A 17476-nucleotide genomic window follows, 5' to 3' on the forward strand; every position below is an offset into this window, starting at 1 on the left:
AAGGGAGCATGTGGGTTTCAAGAATGGTACAATACTTGGTAGAGTTCAATGTGCCATCACAGACAGTGAGATGACCAACACCAGCAGCACTCATGCATCCCCAAACCATGATACTGCCTCCACCATGCTTGACAGTAGGTACTGTACATGCTGGAGATAATGCTTCGCCTGGCCTTCTGCGTACCCTCACATTAGTAGGAGGGAGATAAAGCTGGAAACTGGACTCATCTGACCACAAAATCTTCTTCCAATTCCTGGCTGTCCAGTTCTTGTGTGCCTGGGTCCAACGACGCCGGGCTAACCTCTGTCTCTCATTGATCAGGGGCTTCTTGATAGCCTTGTAGGACCTTAAACCATGATCTAAAAGTTGGCCACGTACAGTGCGGGTGGAACACTGGACACCAGTTTGGTTTGACCACCGCTGCTGAAGCTCCTGTGATGTCATTCGGCGGTTTTGCCTGCACATGTGGATCAGGATGCGGCCATTTCTTGCTGAAGAAACCCTTGGACGCCCAGATCTTGGTTTGTCTTCCAAGCCGTTGGTTCGTCTGTATTTCTGCAGAGTGTATCCAACTGCTGAAGGACTGCATCTGCACTTCCTGGCTATCTGGCGGCAGCTGTACCCTTCCTGGCTGAGAATCTTTATCTTCAGGCGTGTTTCCTGTGTTAGGTTCCTTGTTTTAGCCATTTTTGTGTCTGAAGAACTTTCAAATGTGCTGGCTTTATGTAGACACGAAGCTTGGCAACAAAAATTGTGTCTTTTAATAAAAAGAACGACCTTAATCACTGGTGCCAAAATGACCCAATACTCAAAATTTCTTATGTATTTTTATGGAACCAATCAATTTTAAGTTTTTAATGGCTTTTTTAGGATTTATTTAGTATTTTGGCTGTGACTGTACTAAAAGAAATTGCACTTGAAGACCTAAGAGTGATTCTTAATGCAATATTTCACAAATGCATGGGGTGTCCGAAAACTTTTTTCCACCACTATAGAAGAACAGGTGATGGACTAGGGGTGTACACGGCAGAGATGGTGGCGGTGTTGGTGGCATTAAAATGGGTGGAAATAACAGCACAAAAGAAGACGGTAATATGCTCAGATTCTGCATCAGTTCTTGAAAGTATCACATCATTTCACTCCAACAGCAGGCAGGACATTCTATATCAGGTTCTGCACACAGTCACAAGAATACACAGAAAGGGGAGGCAGGTCACTTTTTTTTGGGTGCCAGCACATGCAGGGCTGCAAGGGAATGAGAAGGCAGACAAGTTGGCAAAAAGGGCACTGAGAGCAAATAGGGTTGAAATGCAAGTAAGCATTAGTAAGGCAGAAATGAAAAGTGTAATTAAGGGAAAAATTAATCAGAAATGGCAGAGCATGTGGAGCAGAGAGAGCAGAGGAAGACACCTGTATCAAATCCAACAAAATGTTAGACCTTCAAGGACTGCTGGCAAAGGCAGGAGAGAGGAGATTGTGATAACGAGACTAAGGATCGGACACAGTGCCTTAAACAAAACGTTCAAAATAATAAGGAAGCATAACTCTGATTTGTGTGAGGAGTGTCAGGAGGAGGAATCAGTAGAGCATGTAATTCTGAGGTGCAGGAGGTATGAAACACAGAGGGAGATGATGAGGAGGGGGCTGGTGGATGCAGGAGTAAAGGAAATATCACTAAAAGGATTGTTGGACATGAGTGACAGGTCTCAGCAAAGGATGCTATTAGAATTTTTAAGGAGTACGGGGTTGTTTAATAGGATTTGAGGAGTCAGGATGAGGAGTGAGAGTCAGTGAAGTAGATTTGTTGTATAGGTGTGTATGCTTGTATATGGGTTGAGCAGAGCCAAAAATCCGTAATGATAGGGGGCGGTAATGCACCAAAGTGATGGATGCCAACCGCCGTAAAATCCGAAGAAGAAGAGAAGACTGTGTCGTCATACACTTACAACCAATGGCTGAGGGCGTCGGAGTCACGTGACCAGCAGCGCAGCAGATTTGAATTGTTTGTGTGGTTTTGTGTTTTCGTGTCGCCGTTTGAAAGCTGAGAGGAAAACAAGGTTTGAGAGTTTTCAGAGGAACTTCAGGTTTGTAGTTTTAATTACTTTAATTAAACTGCGACGCAGGAGCCAACCGTCATGTTTAAATGCTCAGTTTAAAGCTAATATTAGTTAACTTTTCATACAGCTAACGTTAGTGAGCCTACGGGTTAGCATGCTAACCTGGAAGTTAACGTTAGCATGGCGACTAAAGTCCGTGTTTAAACTCGCCGTCTCTTCGCTGTTTCTCTGAGTCTTGGTGTAAAACATTGTTCTTATGGTTTAATGTGTCGCTGCAGGTCTGATCCGGATCAATCTGTCCCCCACAGAGAAGAACCAACAGCGGGATGGACTGTCGAGCTAACAGCGGTGGGTCAACACTCACTGATCCTGAGTCAGCGTTTGTGCACAGATAACACCGTGACCGTGGGTTTTATTAACTGTGTTTGTGTCTCTGGACAGATCTGTTCCTACTGACCGATGAGAAGTTTGACTTCGATGTTTCTCTGTCACCTGCCAGGTAGGAAACTCCTGAGGGTTTCTGTTTGTGCCAGAGGGTTTGTGTTTGTCCCTCTCTTGTTCCTCCACTTTTTAGTTTCGGCGTCATCTCCTCCCTTAAAGGGAAACTTCAGCCAATTTGAAAACTTAATACATTTTATTTCTAGAGGCTAAGACAGTCCAGAAATATAATTTAACATGACCAACACTCTCCTCAATCCAAAAACTAGAGTGCTGACACTCATCATAAAAATCATAAGCCCTGTTTCCACCGAGCAGTTCAGTTCCAATTTTTCCTGTTCCCACAGTAAAAGTTGTGGATGGTACCAACAGAAGCGTTCCTTAGCGTCCCCATGTTTGGTCCCCCCTCTGTTGGGGTACCTAGCACACAGATCTGGTACTAAAAGGTGGAGCTGTGAACACTGCAGTCTGATTGGTCAGTAGAGGACGGTCACTCTGCTCAGGGCTGAGTTGTGTCTGGTTTTGAGGCTCATGTAACCACTGTTCATACTGTGGAGAGTTTTATTAGTAAACTGTAACTATAAAGTGAAAGGATGTTTTGCTGCCTCTCACAGCAGCTGGAGTCTGAGAAAAAATAACTTCATTCACTGGGCCGACTGCCGGCAACTTTTAAGGTGGAACGTTAACTTGTAATGTTACTCAATGCATGAGTTGATGACGTGAATCCATCAGCACACCTTAAATTTCACTGTGACAACTTTGACCATCACTTTAGTTTTTATATGACACACACTTTTAGTAATGAGTGGATCTTCAAATGTTGATATATATTGATTTCACCTGGGACGGCATATTTCCCAATCTTCATTCAAAGGAAAAAAAGCATTTTAACTGGTGAGTTCTATAAAGTTTGACATTTCAACATGGAGGTCTGTGAGGATTGACTCTGTTTTGGAGCCAGCCTCAAGTGGCTGTTAGAGGAACTGCAGTTTTTGGCTTCATTCTCAGCCCTGCATGTTGCTGCTTGGTTCAGATATAAGAGTGTCTCAAGTTTGACTCTCAGTTCTCTGTGTTGAATCATCACTGCTGTGAGCTGTTCGTGTTCCTCTCAGTTGTGACATTTCTCCATCTTCTTTGCAGCTCCAAAGGTGATGAAGATGAAGATGAGGTGTTTGTGGGTCCAGTCAGCCACAAGGAGAGGTGTATCTCTGTAAATGTGGCGTCTCGGCTTGAGGACGGCAGTGGTGGTGGTGTGCGGGTGAGTTGGAGTCCGCTGAGTGGAGATCAGCTGGAGGCTGTGTGTCAGGAAGCCCACAGACTAGCCAACCAGCTGCAGTGCGGTGAGGTGAGCCAGCCACACGGCGAGGACAAGACCAGCAATACGACCACAGACACGGCAGCTGACAGGGATGAGTTCGTCCAGGATGCCGAGGCCAAGCTGGGTGTGCTCGATCAGACCGCCAGGGTGCTCAGTCCCATCAAACGGCAGACCTTCTGTGTGCAGGACAGTCCCATGAAGCAGCTGCCTCCAGCTGTCCAGCGCCAGCTGCTGAGAGGAAGTAGCGCCAACACAGCTTCATCCACCCGCCCTGCCAACATGACTTCATCCAGTCGCCCCGCCAGCACAGCTTCATCCACGCGCTCCGCCAGCACAGCTTCATCCACCCGCACCGCCAACTCTGCTTTATCCACCCGCCCCACTGCCTCTGCCAGACTCAGCACCTCCAGCCCTGTGGTCGGGGTCAAGCCTCAGCCCAGGACTGGGCTGCGAGGAAAAGCCCCGCTGGGCGTTGGCATTGTGCTCCCGAGCAAACCAGCTGCCCCAACAACTTCCTGTTCAGCCAGCAAGAGCAAAGTGGACAAAACCAGACTACAACCACCGGGCAAAGTAGGAGAGGAGTTTGTTTTTTACTTTTCAGTTCACAGGTGAAACCGTCAGTCTGTGTTTGGTGCCATCAGGTATCAGCCCGTAACAGCAGATCTTCTCCACTGCAGGAAGTCACAAACCTGTAACCTAGTTCTCCCCGAACCTGAGCTTTTAGACCAGCTGGAGTTTTTGTTATGAGGTCCTTCTTCTGTTTTCACTGTGTTTAACCATAAATCAGAAGACGGTGCAGCTGAAGAATTCAGCAGAGAACAGATGTGATGATGTAAAGTTGTCCTGTTACTGGCATTTCTTCTATACAGCACCTTGAAAAATACTCATTTTCAATACCACAGGAAAAAAATTGACATCAAGGGCATACAATTAATTTTTTCAATTAAAAGATAAATAAAACAGGGACACAACATGACAGCGTCAGACTGTAGGAAACATTAACAATAAGACAGAAAGAAAGACCAGCTGGTACCTGTGTACCGATGCTGCTGAAAATGAGTATTGATACATTGTATTGATAAATCAATATTTTTGTCAACATCAATGTAGTGTTTGGTTTCACTGCCCTGCTACTATCCATTTTACCTGAACTGGAAAAAGTAATTAAAGCACCTTAACTTTAGTTTCCCAAAGTACTCGTCCTCAGAGCAGAACAGTGGAAACAAAAGCAGAACCAAAGATGATGGCTGCATGTTAAAAATGACACCGCTGTTTTACAGGTGATTATGTACAGGATTTCTTGACTGTGAGGAGTTGCCAGGCAACCAGCAGGGAACCCAGGAACCGGCGGCACCAACTGGTCTTAACTAAGCCTGGTCCTTACTGCTAAGTCATTTAGACCAGTCTTAAGAGAACTTCACGTCAGTTGCACCAACTCAGTTTAAGCCTAGTCTGCTGACCAGCTCATCTGCTATCTTGCTTGATATTAGCGGGGCACTTTTCACCTGTAAATGTTTGTTTGGTCGCCCGTTCAACAAGCTGAGGTGAGGACACGACATGTTTAGGTTTGTGTGTTAGCTTTACTGCTACAGTTTACTTTTTATCAAGCTAACATGTTTAACTTTTGTGGCTCTTGTGTGTCAGGTTGCTGATGTATAAAAACAGTTAAGATTTTGACTTCACACCTGCTCCTGACTGGGCGTCAGATTTACGCCTGGTCTTGGTGAGAAGAAGGCTTAAGTCTAGGTGGTGCAACCGGCGTAACTCTGAGGTCAGACTTAAAACGCCAATTTACGACCCATGTAGCTTAAGATTAGGTGTAAGCCCTGTCGGTGCAGCTGGCCCCAGGACTTTGTTCTGATGTCATCTGTCGGCTTGTTTTGTCTTGTTTCAGGCGGTGGGAGGTTGGAAGCGGAGCCCATCCTCTCGCTCCTCCAGCAGGGCGGGGTCATGTGAGGATCTGCTCTCCGATTCAGCGAGCGTGGCATCTGACATCAGTGACTCCTCCCTCAACTCCAGCCTGCTGGGAAAACGCACGCTAGCTCCGCCCACCACGGTAATGCACCTCTTCAAAACTGATCCAAGGCTGGGTTCAGCCTCGTTTATTAGCCAACGTTTATTTGAACAGAACCGGTGGTGCGCCAACAGCCTGTTGTGTTGAGGGGGATTTATACTTGTGCGGTAGATCCTATGCTATCGCCTTCGCACGTGGCCTGCGCTGCTGTTAGCATTTATACTTGTAAGGTGGTGTGTCTGTGTCACTCTGCAGTTACACCTCCAAAACACAGAGGTTTCTGTGAATTGCTGTAAAGTTCAGTTGATTTAAAACATATTAAACACACATTAAACATGGCTTAATGACACATTTTCCCCACAAATACAACATGCTAACGTTATTAGCACAAGCCTATGGCGTTTTGCATTGTATAAATTAGCCTAGCAATCATTGGAGATTTCCTCTGCTCATATGAAGCCAGGATAAATCACACACAAGACTTAAAATGCTATTTTTGTGGAGGCTTTATTGTTTCTTATCTGTGAAATACAAGTAAATCAAAGCTTTGTTTCCACTGAGGGAAATGGTTTCAGCTTAGAGAAACAGACAGGAGGTCTGCGTCGCAGCAACGCGTCATTACATTTCTGGGGAGGTGCATGTCAGGCTACGGCATAGGGTATGCCCTAGACTCTACGTCGATTCAGATCCTACGGCGTAGGTACGGCATCCATTTAACGCAGAAGTATAAATTCCACCATACACAGGTGCACTGCCTTTTAATACAGCAGGGTTTAATTCAGGTTAATTAAAACAGGCTTTATTGGTATGGGAAACACCTTTACATTGCCAAAGCAAATGTGAAATAAAAACAAAAACGCATGTATATAAGTAAAGATCTCTTCTCTGTCAGAGTGCTGTGAGGAACCTGTCAGGTGTGAAAGCTCCGCCCCTTCAGAGGAGGAGGATGACAGAGAGGAGGAACACGTCATCGTCCTCTTCATCAATGTCCAGCTTCAACTCCAGCATCTCTCTGTCCCCCGCTAAAGGTATGCTAACTTTTACCTAAACATCTGCTATGTGTCTGTGTTCCAAAACGCAGCAGGCCTCCAACAAACACACGTTAACACATAACATGTATCCGTCCTGTTCATGCCTCCGTCTGCGCAGTGATATGTTTGCGAATGTAGTTTGGTGGAAAGAAAATGGTTCCTACATGAAACTGCTCACAGTAAGGGCTGTAGATTATCTTGAGTAACTGGGTCATGATTTCTGGAAAGAGACATCGCTGCTGAGTTTTTCAAATGTAGTTTTTGGTGCTTTGAGCACCACAACCAGAGTGCCATCAAGTTCCTTTTTATATTTGAGAGAAGACAGACATCTCTACAGCTGATATCTTCAACACTCTGCAGCTCACACCAAAACTAGATAGTGGACTAATAAATAGCATTAAAGTAAGACGAATATGTGTTTTTGATTTGACTTTTATTTGTAACAGAGGATGTTTACACCACGGTTTCACTACTTTTACTGAAGAAAAAGATCTGGGTATTTCTTTCACCTCTGCACAGCTAACGGACCAAATTTTCCTACTCGACCAATAGTCGTTAGTTAGAGCCATTAGTCGACTTGTCGGCCGCATGTTTATGATGTTAATATAATTAGTATAGTATCAGTAACATTGTTAACACTGTGCTACATTACAGAGAAATACAAAACCGTACTAATGAACCTTCATTAATATAGGCCTATATTTTATCTCCAAGTGCACGTCACACACTGAGCGAGCCGCCTGTTAATGACGCTGTGGGCTAATGGGCATGTAGCTACTTCCATGTTTCAGATGATACGTCATGTTTGTAGTCGACCAATGAAGATGAGTTTACATATCACCTTGGGTTCGTCCTTCACCTTCTCAAAATGATCCCACACTTTGGATTTCCTGCCCGACATGTTATTAACTAGCCTGTGGAATAACCGCAGGTACCAGCCCTGGAGATTAACCTGACTCCTGTCTGACTGCTGAGTGTGGACACTTCCTGTGGCTGTCCTTTCAAATTAAAGTCACACATGGTCCAGTCATATAGGTTCGGATTTATTTTTGATGAAGTGCAGCTCCAGCCTCTTTTTTTTTTCCTGTGACTGATCAATGAAATCATGCTGACTAATGACCTTTCTATTAGGGGCAGCCCCACCTGTTACCTGTTACCTGAGCAGCTACCTCAAACCTAACATCCACCAGCTAACTGCTAAATGCTAACTTAACAACAACCAGCTGCTAACTAATCAGCTAACTACCCTGCTCTCATCATCCAATTTGTCTCCTCTCAGGTAAACTGAACTCCTCTATGAACCGGAGTGTGAGCGCCTCCACTGGCCCCGCCCCCAGCAGCATCAGTAAACCAACAAATCAAAGCAGGCCGCGCCGCTCCACTGTCTATGCCACCGCAGAGCCAACATCCTCCACTGTTGGCCGCCGTTCGCTTTCCGCACAGACCAGGAAGCTGTCCGAGGTGGAGCGTGTCAAAGCCACTAAATCCACACCGCTGAAGAAAACCGAGGCCACGCCCCTCAAGCTGACGCCCAGCAAGAAAGTTTTGGAGAGGACCGCCTCCATCCCCACCTCAACCTCAGCCCGGACACAGAGTGGATTGAAGACCAAATCCAAACCAGAGGCCCTGGTCCTACCGACACCCAGCGGAGGAGTCAGAGGAGTCCGACCAGGAGACGGTAAGAGTGTGTCTGTTAATGTCTGTTGACTTGTCACATCTGTTTGTTTCATCGTGGGGTTAATGTGTGTTCAGTCATCTTGGGTCACAAAAACAGACACTGCGTTCTGAATCTCACACTTTTTCTTTATACTTTCAGTACGTACTGTTGAATGGAGTATGTGTACAATCGGGACCCACCCTTTGACCCTCTTCTCGTACGCTCTTCTTCTCATGCTCATATATCCATCGCAGTCCATAGCGCAAAATCAAAAACCTTGGAACACAGCTTTTATCACTGAACATTACCTTGAAGATACAATCGAACGCTTTTAGCCAAGCTCGCCAGGTCAATCCACAGAGCGCTGCTGTAGTTACTCTGCAATGTCCATCAGTTATAACTTGAAAGTTAAAACTACATTAATTTTGGTAAGGTGAGTCAATGTGCTGGAGTGTGACTGTCTTTTATATTTCAGCTCTGTACATGGATGCACTGCTGTAATGTTACTAGCTAACGTTGGCTAACTTAAGCTACTATTTTCTACCGTTCCCAGAGGTCTGGTGAAACGGTGTTTAAAAACACAGAAGCTGTCACACATTTATTCGTGGCAGCCCGCAATGATTAAGACATCTGCTGCAGCAAATAGATTTTCTACTTCAGAGCCTGACCGCTTATTGGAGCGCTATCGGAATATATATATACAGTACAGGCCAAAAGTTTGGACACACCTTCTCATTCAATGCGTTTTCTTTATTTTCATGACTATTTACATTGTAGATTCTCACTGAAGGCATCAAAACTATGAATGAACACATGTGGAGTTATGTACTTAACAAAAAAAGGTGAAATAACTGAAAACATGTTTTATATTCTAGTTTCTTCAAAATAGCCACCCTTTGCTCTGATTACTGCTTTGCACACTCTTGGCATTCTCTCCATGAGCTTCAAGAGGTAGTCACCTGAAATGGTTTTCCAACAGTCTTGAAGGAGTTCCCAGAGGTGTTTAGCACTTGTTGGCCCCTTTGCCTTCACTCTGCGGTCCAGCTCACCCCAAACCATCTCGATTGGGTTCAGGTCCGGTGACTGTGGAGGCCAGGTCATCTGCCGCAGCACTCCATCACTCTCCTTCTTGGTCAAATAGCCCTTACACAGCCTGGAGGTGTGTTTGGGGTCATTGTCCTGTTGAAAAATAAATGATCATCCAACTAAACGCAAACCGGATGGGATGGCATGTCGCTGCAGGATGCTGTGGTAGCCATGCTGGTTCAGTGTGCCTTCAATTTTGAATAAATCCCCAACAGTGTCACCAGCAAAACACCCCCACACCATCACACCTCCTCCTCCATGCTTCACAGTGGGAACCAGGCATGTGGAATCCATCCGTTCACCTTTTCTGCGTCTCACAAAGACACGGCGGTTGGAACCAAAGATCTCAAATTTGGACTCATCAGACCAAAGCACAGATTTCCACTGGTCTAATGTCCATTCCTTGTGTTTCTTGGCCCAAACAAATCTCTTCTGCTTGTTGCCTCTCCTTAGCAGTGGTTTCCTAGCAGCTATTTGACCATGAAGGCCTGATTGGCGCAGTCTCCTCTTAACAGTTGTTCTAGAGATGGGTCTGCTGCTAGAACTCTGTGTGGCATTCATCTGGTCTCTGATCTGAGCTGCTGTTAACTTGTGATTTCTGAGGCTGGTGACTCGGATGAACTTATCCTCAGAAGCAGAGGTGACTCTTGGTCTTCCTTTCCTGGGTCGGTCCTCATGTGTGCCAGTTTCCTTGTAGCGCTTGATGGTTTTTGCGACTCCACTTGGGGACACATTTAAAGTTTTTGCAATTTTCCGGACTGACTGACCTTCATTTCTTAAAGTAATGATGGCCACTCGTTTTTCTTTAGTTAGCTGATTGGTTCTTGCCATAATATGAATTTTAACAGTTGTCCAATAGGGCTGTCGGCTGTGTATTAACCTGACTTCTGCACAACACAACTGATGGTCCCAACCCCATTGATAAAGCAAGAAATTCCACTAATTAACCCTGATAAGGCACACCTGTGAAGTGGAAACCATTTCAGGTGACTACCTCTTGAAGCTCATGGAGAGAATGCCAAGAGTGTGCAAAGCAGTAATCAGAGCAAAGGGTGGCTATTTTGAAGAAACTAGAATATAAAACATGTTTTCAGTTATTTCACCTGTTTTTTTGTTAAGTACATAACTCCACATGTGTCCATTCATAGTTTTGATGCCTTCAGTGAGAATCTACAATGTAAATAGTCATGAAAATAAAGAAAACGCATTGAATGAGAAGGTGTGTCCAAACTTTTGGCCTGTACTGTATGTTATACGTTATTTATAGCACCACACTGTCGGAGGCCTACTCAGGGCAAAGACGGAGCAGCAGAACGTCAGGCATGTTGAAAGTGAAACTTAACCGCTCACGCTGCTGGGTCTAAAAGTTTGCAATCACCTGTAGCAGCTGCTCCTCTCACCTGTCGCTCTGATTTGATCAGCTCCCCCTGCCGTTCACAAAGTGCTGGTATAAAAAAACAGAGCTCCGCCTGCGCTGCGTTCATGGACCTACAAAAACCTCACATTTAGAGAGAGGACACAGAGTCAGTACGTTTACATGAAATTGGGGGAAAAATGATTAAACCGACTAAAACCGGGCTTTTATATCCCTGTGAGCATGTTAGTGTGAGTGAAATGGTCCTAAAGTGAATTTGTCACAGTGGGACTAACACATCAAGATCATGTGACTCCTGCATGTATACAGTCAATCAGACCCAAACTGGCCGAGGCGCTCTGAGCATGCTCCACAGTTTCCGCCCCGGGCTTTGACCCTGAAGTCCAATAGCATTAAATGTGTAAGAGAAGAAGAAGCCGGTAACAACATGGAGAAATCTACATCCAGAGCCGTGACTTTCTGGACAGACGAGGAGACACAGTTCTGTGTGTGCTGCTGTGACAAACACAAGTCTGGAGGATATTTACAATGGCTGCATGTTATTGTCAGTTTTTGAATTTAACATGCCAATGATTACGAACAAAAGAGCTGCTAAGCTAGACTTGTAGAGGTTGACCAGTTCATCGGTTTGGCCGATTAATCGGCGCAGATAGGACTTTATATAAACTATCAATAATGGCGGAGCGGGGTTCAGATAGTGGCCGATAGCTGTAACCTCCTCTGGTCATGTGGATACGGCTGTAAGGCTTTTACACGGAGTATCCCACATGCAAATAAATGAAAGTGAACTAATGGAGAACAGCTTTACCTCTGTGTTCGGGGCTTTATAAGGTTGCTAGTTATAGGATTGTGCTTTCTCTGATTTGCTAGCAAGTATGGTCGGTATAATTTCACTAGAATTAAGTAGCAAGCCACCAGCAATGTGTGTGAAATTAATTTCTGGCTGATATTGGCTTAAAATGAACTATTACAATCAGCCAACATGTTTTTTCTTAATTTGCACAATGAACCACCAGCAGATGGGCCGTCACCACATGAGCATGCATGTATCATATGATGTTAATTCCACTACAGAAGAGACTTCATGATCACTAAAATTAGGTGGGGGAAAAAGTGGATATATCAATATCCGTATGGGTTACTGGTCAAATGAGTTGTTGTACATCAGCATATCGGATATCTGCAAAAAATCCAATATTGTGCATCTCTATTTTTGATTTAAATATTTTGGTTTAAACTTTACAGTCTGTGTGTTTGATTCTCTAAACATCATGTCTGTCTCTCACTCTCTGTCTTTGTGTTTCACCTCCAGACGCCTCAAAAATGAAGCCAAAGAGGCTGATGTCAGTGAGCAGCATGGACAGGTACATGACATCACACTCCACTGCTGTACTGCACCACCGTCACTGTAAACGTGTATTCAGCTGCACATTTACATCATTCATGTGTATGAAAGTACCTCAGATTTACTGGCAGCTGGATTTGTTACAGACTTTAAGCTCTGCAGTGTGAAATTCTCATTTCTACTACTCTTCTGTGAATGAAACATGTTTGCAAACAGCAGAACAGGTCGCCATGTGTGGCCACCGGGGCGTGTTGAGTATGCGGGTGATTAAATCTCACCAGTGTGCATGTACTCATGAATAGGTGGTTTTCATCCAGTTAAAAACTATCAACCAGGGAATGTTTTCTGACCATCAAGTGTCTGACAGATTAGTGATGTCATCAGTAAATCCCTTCCTCTTGTGTAGTCTTCCTCGGAAGGCCTCTGCTGGTCCTCTGACGCCCTCTGCTGGCAGCTGCAGGTCACTGCAGGTGAAGGCGCGCCGTCCCTCCGCCCTCCCCACGCCAGTGAAGCGCAGGATGTCCGCCATCCCTGTTGCCACGCCCTCCAACCAGACCCGGACCACCAGACCGCCACCCACCTCTGACTCCGCCCCTGCCTCCACCCCAAACCCCGCCTTGGCCAGGAGAGAGAGAAGCTGCAGGTGAAATGTTTTAAACCTCTGCCAGTCAATAGGAAAGCTGCTTTGATCTCGAAGCGGGTGGTCTTACTGCAGCAGATCACCTACCTGTTACCATGACGACCCGCACAAAGGTCTCATTTTGTCTCTGTGTTGTTGTTTTTGTGTAGCCCCGCCCCCTCAGAAACACAGGAGGCGGAGCCTGTTGATGCCCCTGAAATCCAGCCCTTCTGTCTGGAGGAGGAGGAAGAGGAGGAGCAGCCCCCTGCTGTCCCGCCCAGCCCTCCACAGCCCGACCAATCAGAGAGCACGGATACCGAAGCACTGAGTCAGGGCGAATCAGAGCCCGTCAGGAACCTTATTGAACTGGAAACTACAGAGGAGTGCAACAGCAAGACACAGGAGGTCAGCAATACCACATACATATCACAGTAGTGCACGCAACATGTGAGCTGTCACGTGATTTTCTGCGTGCACATAAAGCCCAGTTCAGACCGAAGATCACGACGAGACAAAACTGTTTTAGTGTCAGCAGTGTGAACTGGCCGGTCTGAGCTCAACTCAAGCCGGCTGATGGTGTCACCTGACACTCAGCTGGTCAAATGTCCAGCAGCTGGTTTTAAAACACGTCACCTGTTTCAACAGCCAATCAGCTTGTAGCGAAGTCTGCTGGTCAAGTAAAATGACCACAGACGGCGTGTTGGCTTGCTGCAGCAGGTGCTCCGTTCCCGCTGAGCCCTCTGTTTCTGTCCTCATGGTGTGCCGGTGTCAGACGGTGGGTCGCTGCTGCTGCTGGCTGTATGTGCTTATGCCCCGCCCACACACACATTCTCATTGACTGATGAATTGGCGCTGGTTATTTATATTATTGTGGCGTATTGATTATGAATACAGTCCATCTGATGCTGGTTTTGTTTCATCACTGTAGCCAGTATCTTACTATCACTATCCTCATTCAGATTTTAAGAAGCTACAAATTATATTCAGCCACAAAATAAGTCTGAAAAGCTGCAAATCAGAACGGAAGCACAGAGAGTTGTTGACTAGAGATGATACACCGTCTCATGGTGGTCACTTCCTGTCAATGTTACAGATCAGAAGCACAGAGAGTTGTTGACTAGAGATGATGCGCCGTCTCATGGTGGTCACTTCCTGTCGACGTTACAGATCAGAAGCACAGAGAGTTGTTGACTAGAGACGATTCGCCGTCTCATGGTGGTCACTTCCTGTCAACGTTACAGATCAGAAGTACAGAGAGTTGTTGACTAGAGATGATATGCCGTCTCATGGTGGTCACTTCCTGTCAATGTTACAGATCAGAAGCACAGAGAGTTGTTGACTAGAGATGATACGCCGTCTCATGGTGGTCACTTCCTGTCAACGTTACAGATCAGAAGCACAGAGAGTTGTTGACTAGAGATGATACGCCGTCTCATGGTGGTCACTTCCTGTCAACGTTACAGATCAGAAGCACAGAGAGTTGTTGACTAGAGATGATACGCCGTCTCATGGTGGTCACTTCCTGTCAGCGTTACAGATCAGAAGCACAGAGAGTTGTTGACTAGAGACGATACGCCGTCTCATCGTGGTCACTTCCTGTCAACCAGCAGGTTATTAGAAACGTTGCAGAATGGCACAATGTAAGTGGTTTCCTGTTTCAACTCGTCTTGTCACAGATCTGTGGTCTGGGCTGGGCTTCACACACTGGCACCATTGAAGCGTCCTCACACCAAACATTCTCTCATGTAGCGAAAAACAAATTTTTAACTGATGTCGTGGTACAAAAACAGGACACTGACAGGAACGTGACGAAAAACTCAAGGCATCTGATCTCCAAAGTCCCCAGATCCCAATCTGATCGAGCATTCGTGGGACATGCTGGTACCCCAGATTTACCTCTGATCCACAGTGGGACCTGCTTGGATCAGACTTGGATCAGACTTGGCTCTGACCTGGCGAGGCACGCACACAGGACCTCCGGGGGTGTCCTGCTGTGTCTGGCTCCAGGGCGTTGGGAGTGAATCTTTTGAGTCCTGTGGGTTGTGAGGTTGGGTACCAGCATGTCCCACAGATGCTTGATCGGATTGTGATGTGACGAATTTGGAGGCCAGGTCGACACCTTGAAAGTGCTGTTGCCATGACGGGGCAGTACCTGCTCTGTCATGGTGTTTGGGTGGGCGGAGCAAGTCAAGAGGCATCCATATGAATGCCAGCACCCAAAGGTTTCCCAGCAGAACATTAGATGGTAACAAGTCAATCAGTGTCATTCTCCTCATCTGTCAGTGGTTTTAAAGTCTTGGCTGATGGGTGTGTATCTGTCCTCGTGCTGCTGCAACGACCGAATTTCCCCGCTGGGCATCGCTTGTGTCATCTCAGAACCTCAGAGATCTTCATCACTCAGACCCTCTCTCTGTTCTCTCCTCTTCAGGTTCTCCTGTTGGATCTTCCAGCTCCGACTCTGCAGCCTCAAGAGAAACTGCTCATCGACTTGACCAACACCCCCGACCTGATCAGGACCAGCAGCAAGACCTGCACCACAACGCAGGTAACTGACATCTCACCTGGTTACATCCAAGGAAACAATAAAATGTAACAGCATGAAGTTACAAATAATGTACTTTCAGTCTGAGTCTGTTTTTATACAGTAACAGCTGTTTTTAAACAGCAGTGTTCCTCCAGCCTGTAACAGAATCCCTTCAATTTATACTTTAAAAATCACTTAAATTTATTATTAACAATGATTTAGGTTGTTTGTTTTAAAGGGATCAATACTGGATAAATAAAACGATTATAACGAAGTATTTTAAATAGATTACCTGTAAAGTTTAAGAGGGTTTTAAGGGGTAAACACCCCCTTAAACAACTTGTGTAATTAGGTAGAAGGAGTAAATGTAATTTTAAGAGTTAATTTAACTATTTTTTTTGTTTCCAATCTGTGTGTTTTGTTCCAGCAGCTGATCGACCTGAGCTCTCCGCTCATCAAGTGGAGTCCAGAAGACAAGAGAGAGAACAACGCTCCACTCATCAACCTGTCCTTCTGATCCAGATGGATCTGAGGGTCTCTGCAGTGAACTGGACTCAGCAGGTTTCTGTCCCCAGAGACTGATAAATATAATCCAGTTAACGACAGAGTTTTAATCAGAGAACTGAAGCAGAGTGTTATGTTTTAGATGATGAAAATATTCAAAGGTTTTCTGCACCTGATTGTACTTTTATTTGTCTCCGTCTCGCTGCTCTTATTGATGTCTGAATAAATGTTGTTAATGTCACTACTGATAACGTCTGAGCTCCTGTGTGTCCGCGTGCTGCTGACTGCAGTCACACACCAGAGAAATCTGGTTGTTCAGAAGTATTTCTGCGTTCACTCAAAAACAAACTAGAAAGAAAAAAACATTGAATCATAAATCAGGTTAAAACTGTAGAGAACATGAACACACATGAAACGGTGTGTTGAGTGCAGATGTGGAGACTCTTCAGCACAGAGCAGTTTTTTAAAGTCGATCAGCAGACTGACATCGTCTCAACATGACGAAGCTGCAGGGAAATGAGGGCCCCGGGGCCGATATGTGTAAAGCTTTGGTCTTAAATCCATCTTAAGGTCCAGCAGCGTGCTGCTGCCACCAAGAACAAACAATCTGCTCACTTAATCTTTATAATGAGAAAATATTCTTGTTTTTATGATTTTTCATGTTGATATGACATTTTCTATCATAACTAAGTGCACTGTTGGTGACTCTTACACAGCATGTACTACCCACGAAACATATACAGTGTGTACTCAAGGCAGGGTGGGCAACCTGCTGCTCTTCAGCCCCTCACAGCAGCTCACTGTTGCTTTGACAAAAAATTATAAGGAAAAATTTAATTATTTTTTAACATATTCGCATTTAAAAAATATTTTACGGTCCGCAAATCATGTTTATGTTTTGAATTTGTGTTTTGGCCTGTTGCGCCACCCACCGCCGTCTACCAGTCACACAGTCAGTAGAGTCTCAGCATCAGTTACAGTTACGACTGAGCTACAGCAGCACGGCAAGCAGACTTAGCAGTGTCCCGCTACATAGCATTAGCAGCCGGCTCCTCAGCTGTATCCCAGCAGCAGCGTTAGCAGCAGAGAAGCCGGACTTGCTCGAACGGTCTGCTGGAAAATGGAAGATCAAGGATACGGTGACGCGGCCCTGCCACGGCAGCTGCCTGTGGGCAAACAAATCAGTCTCCAGCGTGCCGCTGTCCAGCAACCTCGAATCTGTAGGGGAGGGGGGGGGCGGACACGACTCGCGGCAGTATTTTGAATTTGAGTGCAGTAACTGTTTTGGCCACATTCTTACATACAGCGCCTTTATCTGTCAATTGTAAAAATGTTTCGTGTAAACACTGCCAAAAAGTTTTAATATTTTGTCAACTAATGTGGATCATATACGTCTGCAGCCTGTAGGGTTGGGTACCGAAACTCTGTACTTGTTGTACTTTTTGTACTTGGTACCGTTTCACGTCGGTACTACCGAGTACTGATTCACTTAAAATGAATCGGTGCC

General features: G+C 45.5%; 1 protein-coding gene across 2 annotated transcripts; it reads left to right on the top strand.

The window, feature by feature from the left end:
- Window positions 1-1956: 1956 nt before the first annotated feature.
- Window positions 1957-16210, top strand: gtse1 (G-2 and S-phase expressed 1). Of its 2 annotated transcripts, none has more exons than XM_033634557.2 (12): window positions 1957-2085; window positions 2337-2406; window positions 2500-2557; window positions 3637-4384; window positions 5709-5870; window positions 6721-6856; window positions 8139-8537; window positions 12290-12341; window positions 12729-12965; window positions 13112-13346; window positions 15370-15486; window positions 15893-16210. In XM_033634557.2, the coding sequence occupies exons 2-12, from the start codon at window positions 2385-2387 to the stop codon at window positions 15980-15982; spliced, it is 2256 nt and encodes a 751-aa protein (XP_033490448.2). In that variant the 5' UTR covers window positions 1957-2085; window positions 2337-2384; the 3' UTR covers window positions 15983-16210. The 2 variants fall into 2 exon arrangements, with proteins under 2 accessions (XP_033490448.2, XP_033490449.2); XM_033634558.2 differs by having other exon boundaries at window positions 15896-16210.
- The last annotated feature ends 1266 nt before the right edge of the window (window positions 16211-17476 follow it).

This window comes from Epinephelus lanceolatus, chromosome 5 (genome assembly GCF_041903045.1).
Source record: "Epinephelus lanceolatus isolate andai-2023 chromosome 5, ASM4190304v1, whole genome shotgun sequence".
Classification (NCBI taxonomy): domain Eukaryota; kingdom Metazoa; phylum Chordata; class Actinopteri; order Perciformes; family Serranidae; genus Epinephelus; species Epinephelus lanceolatus.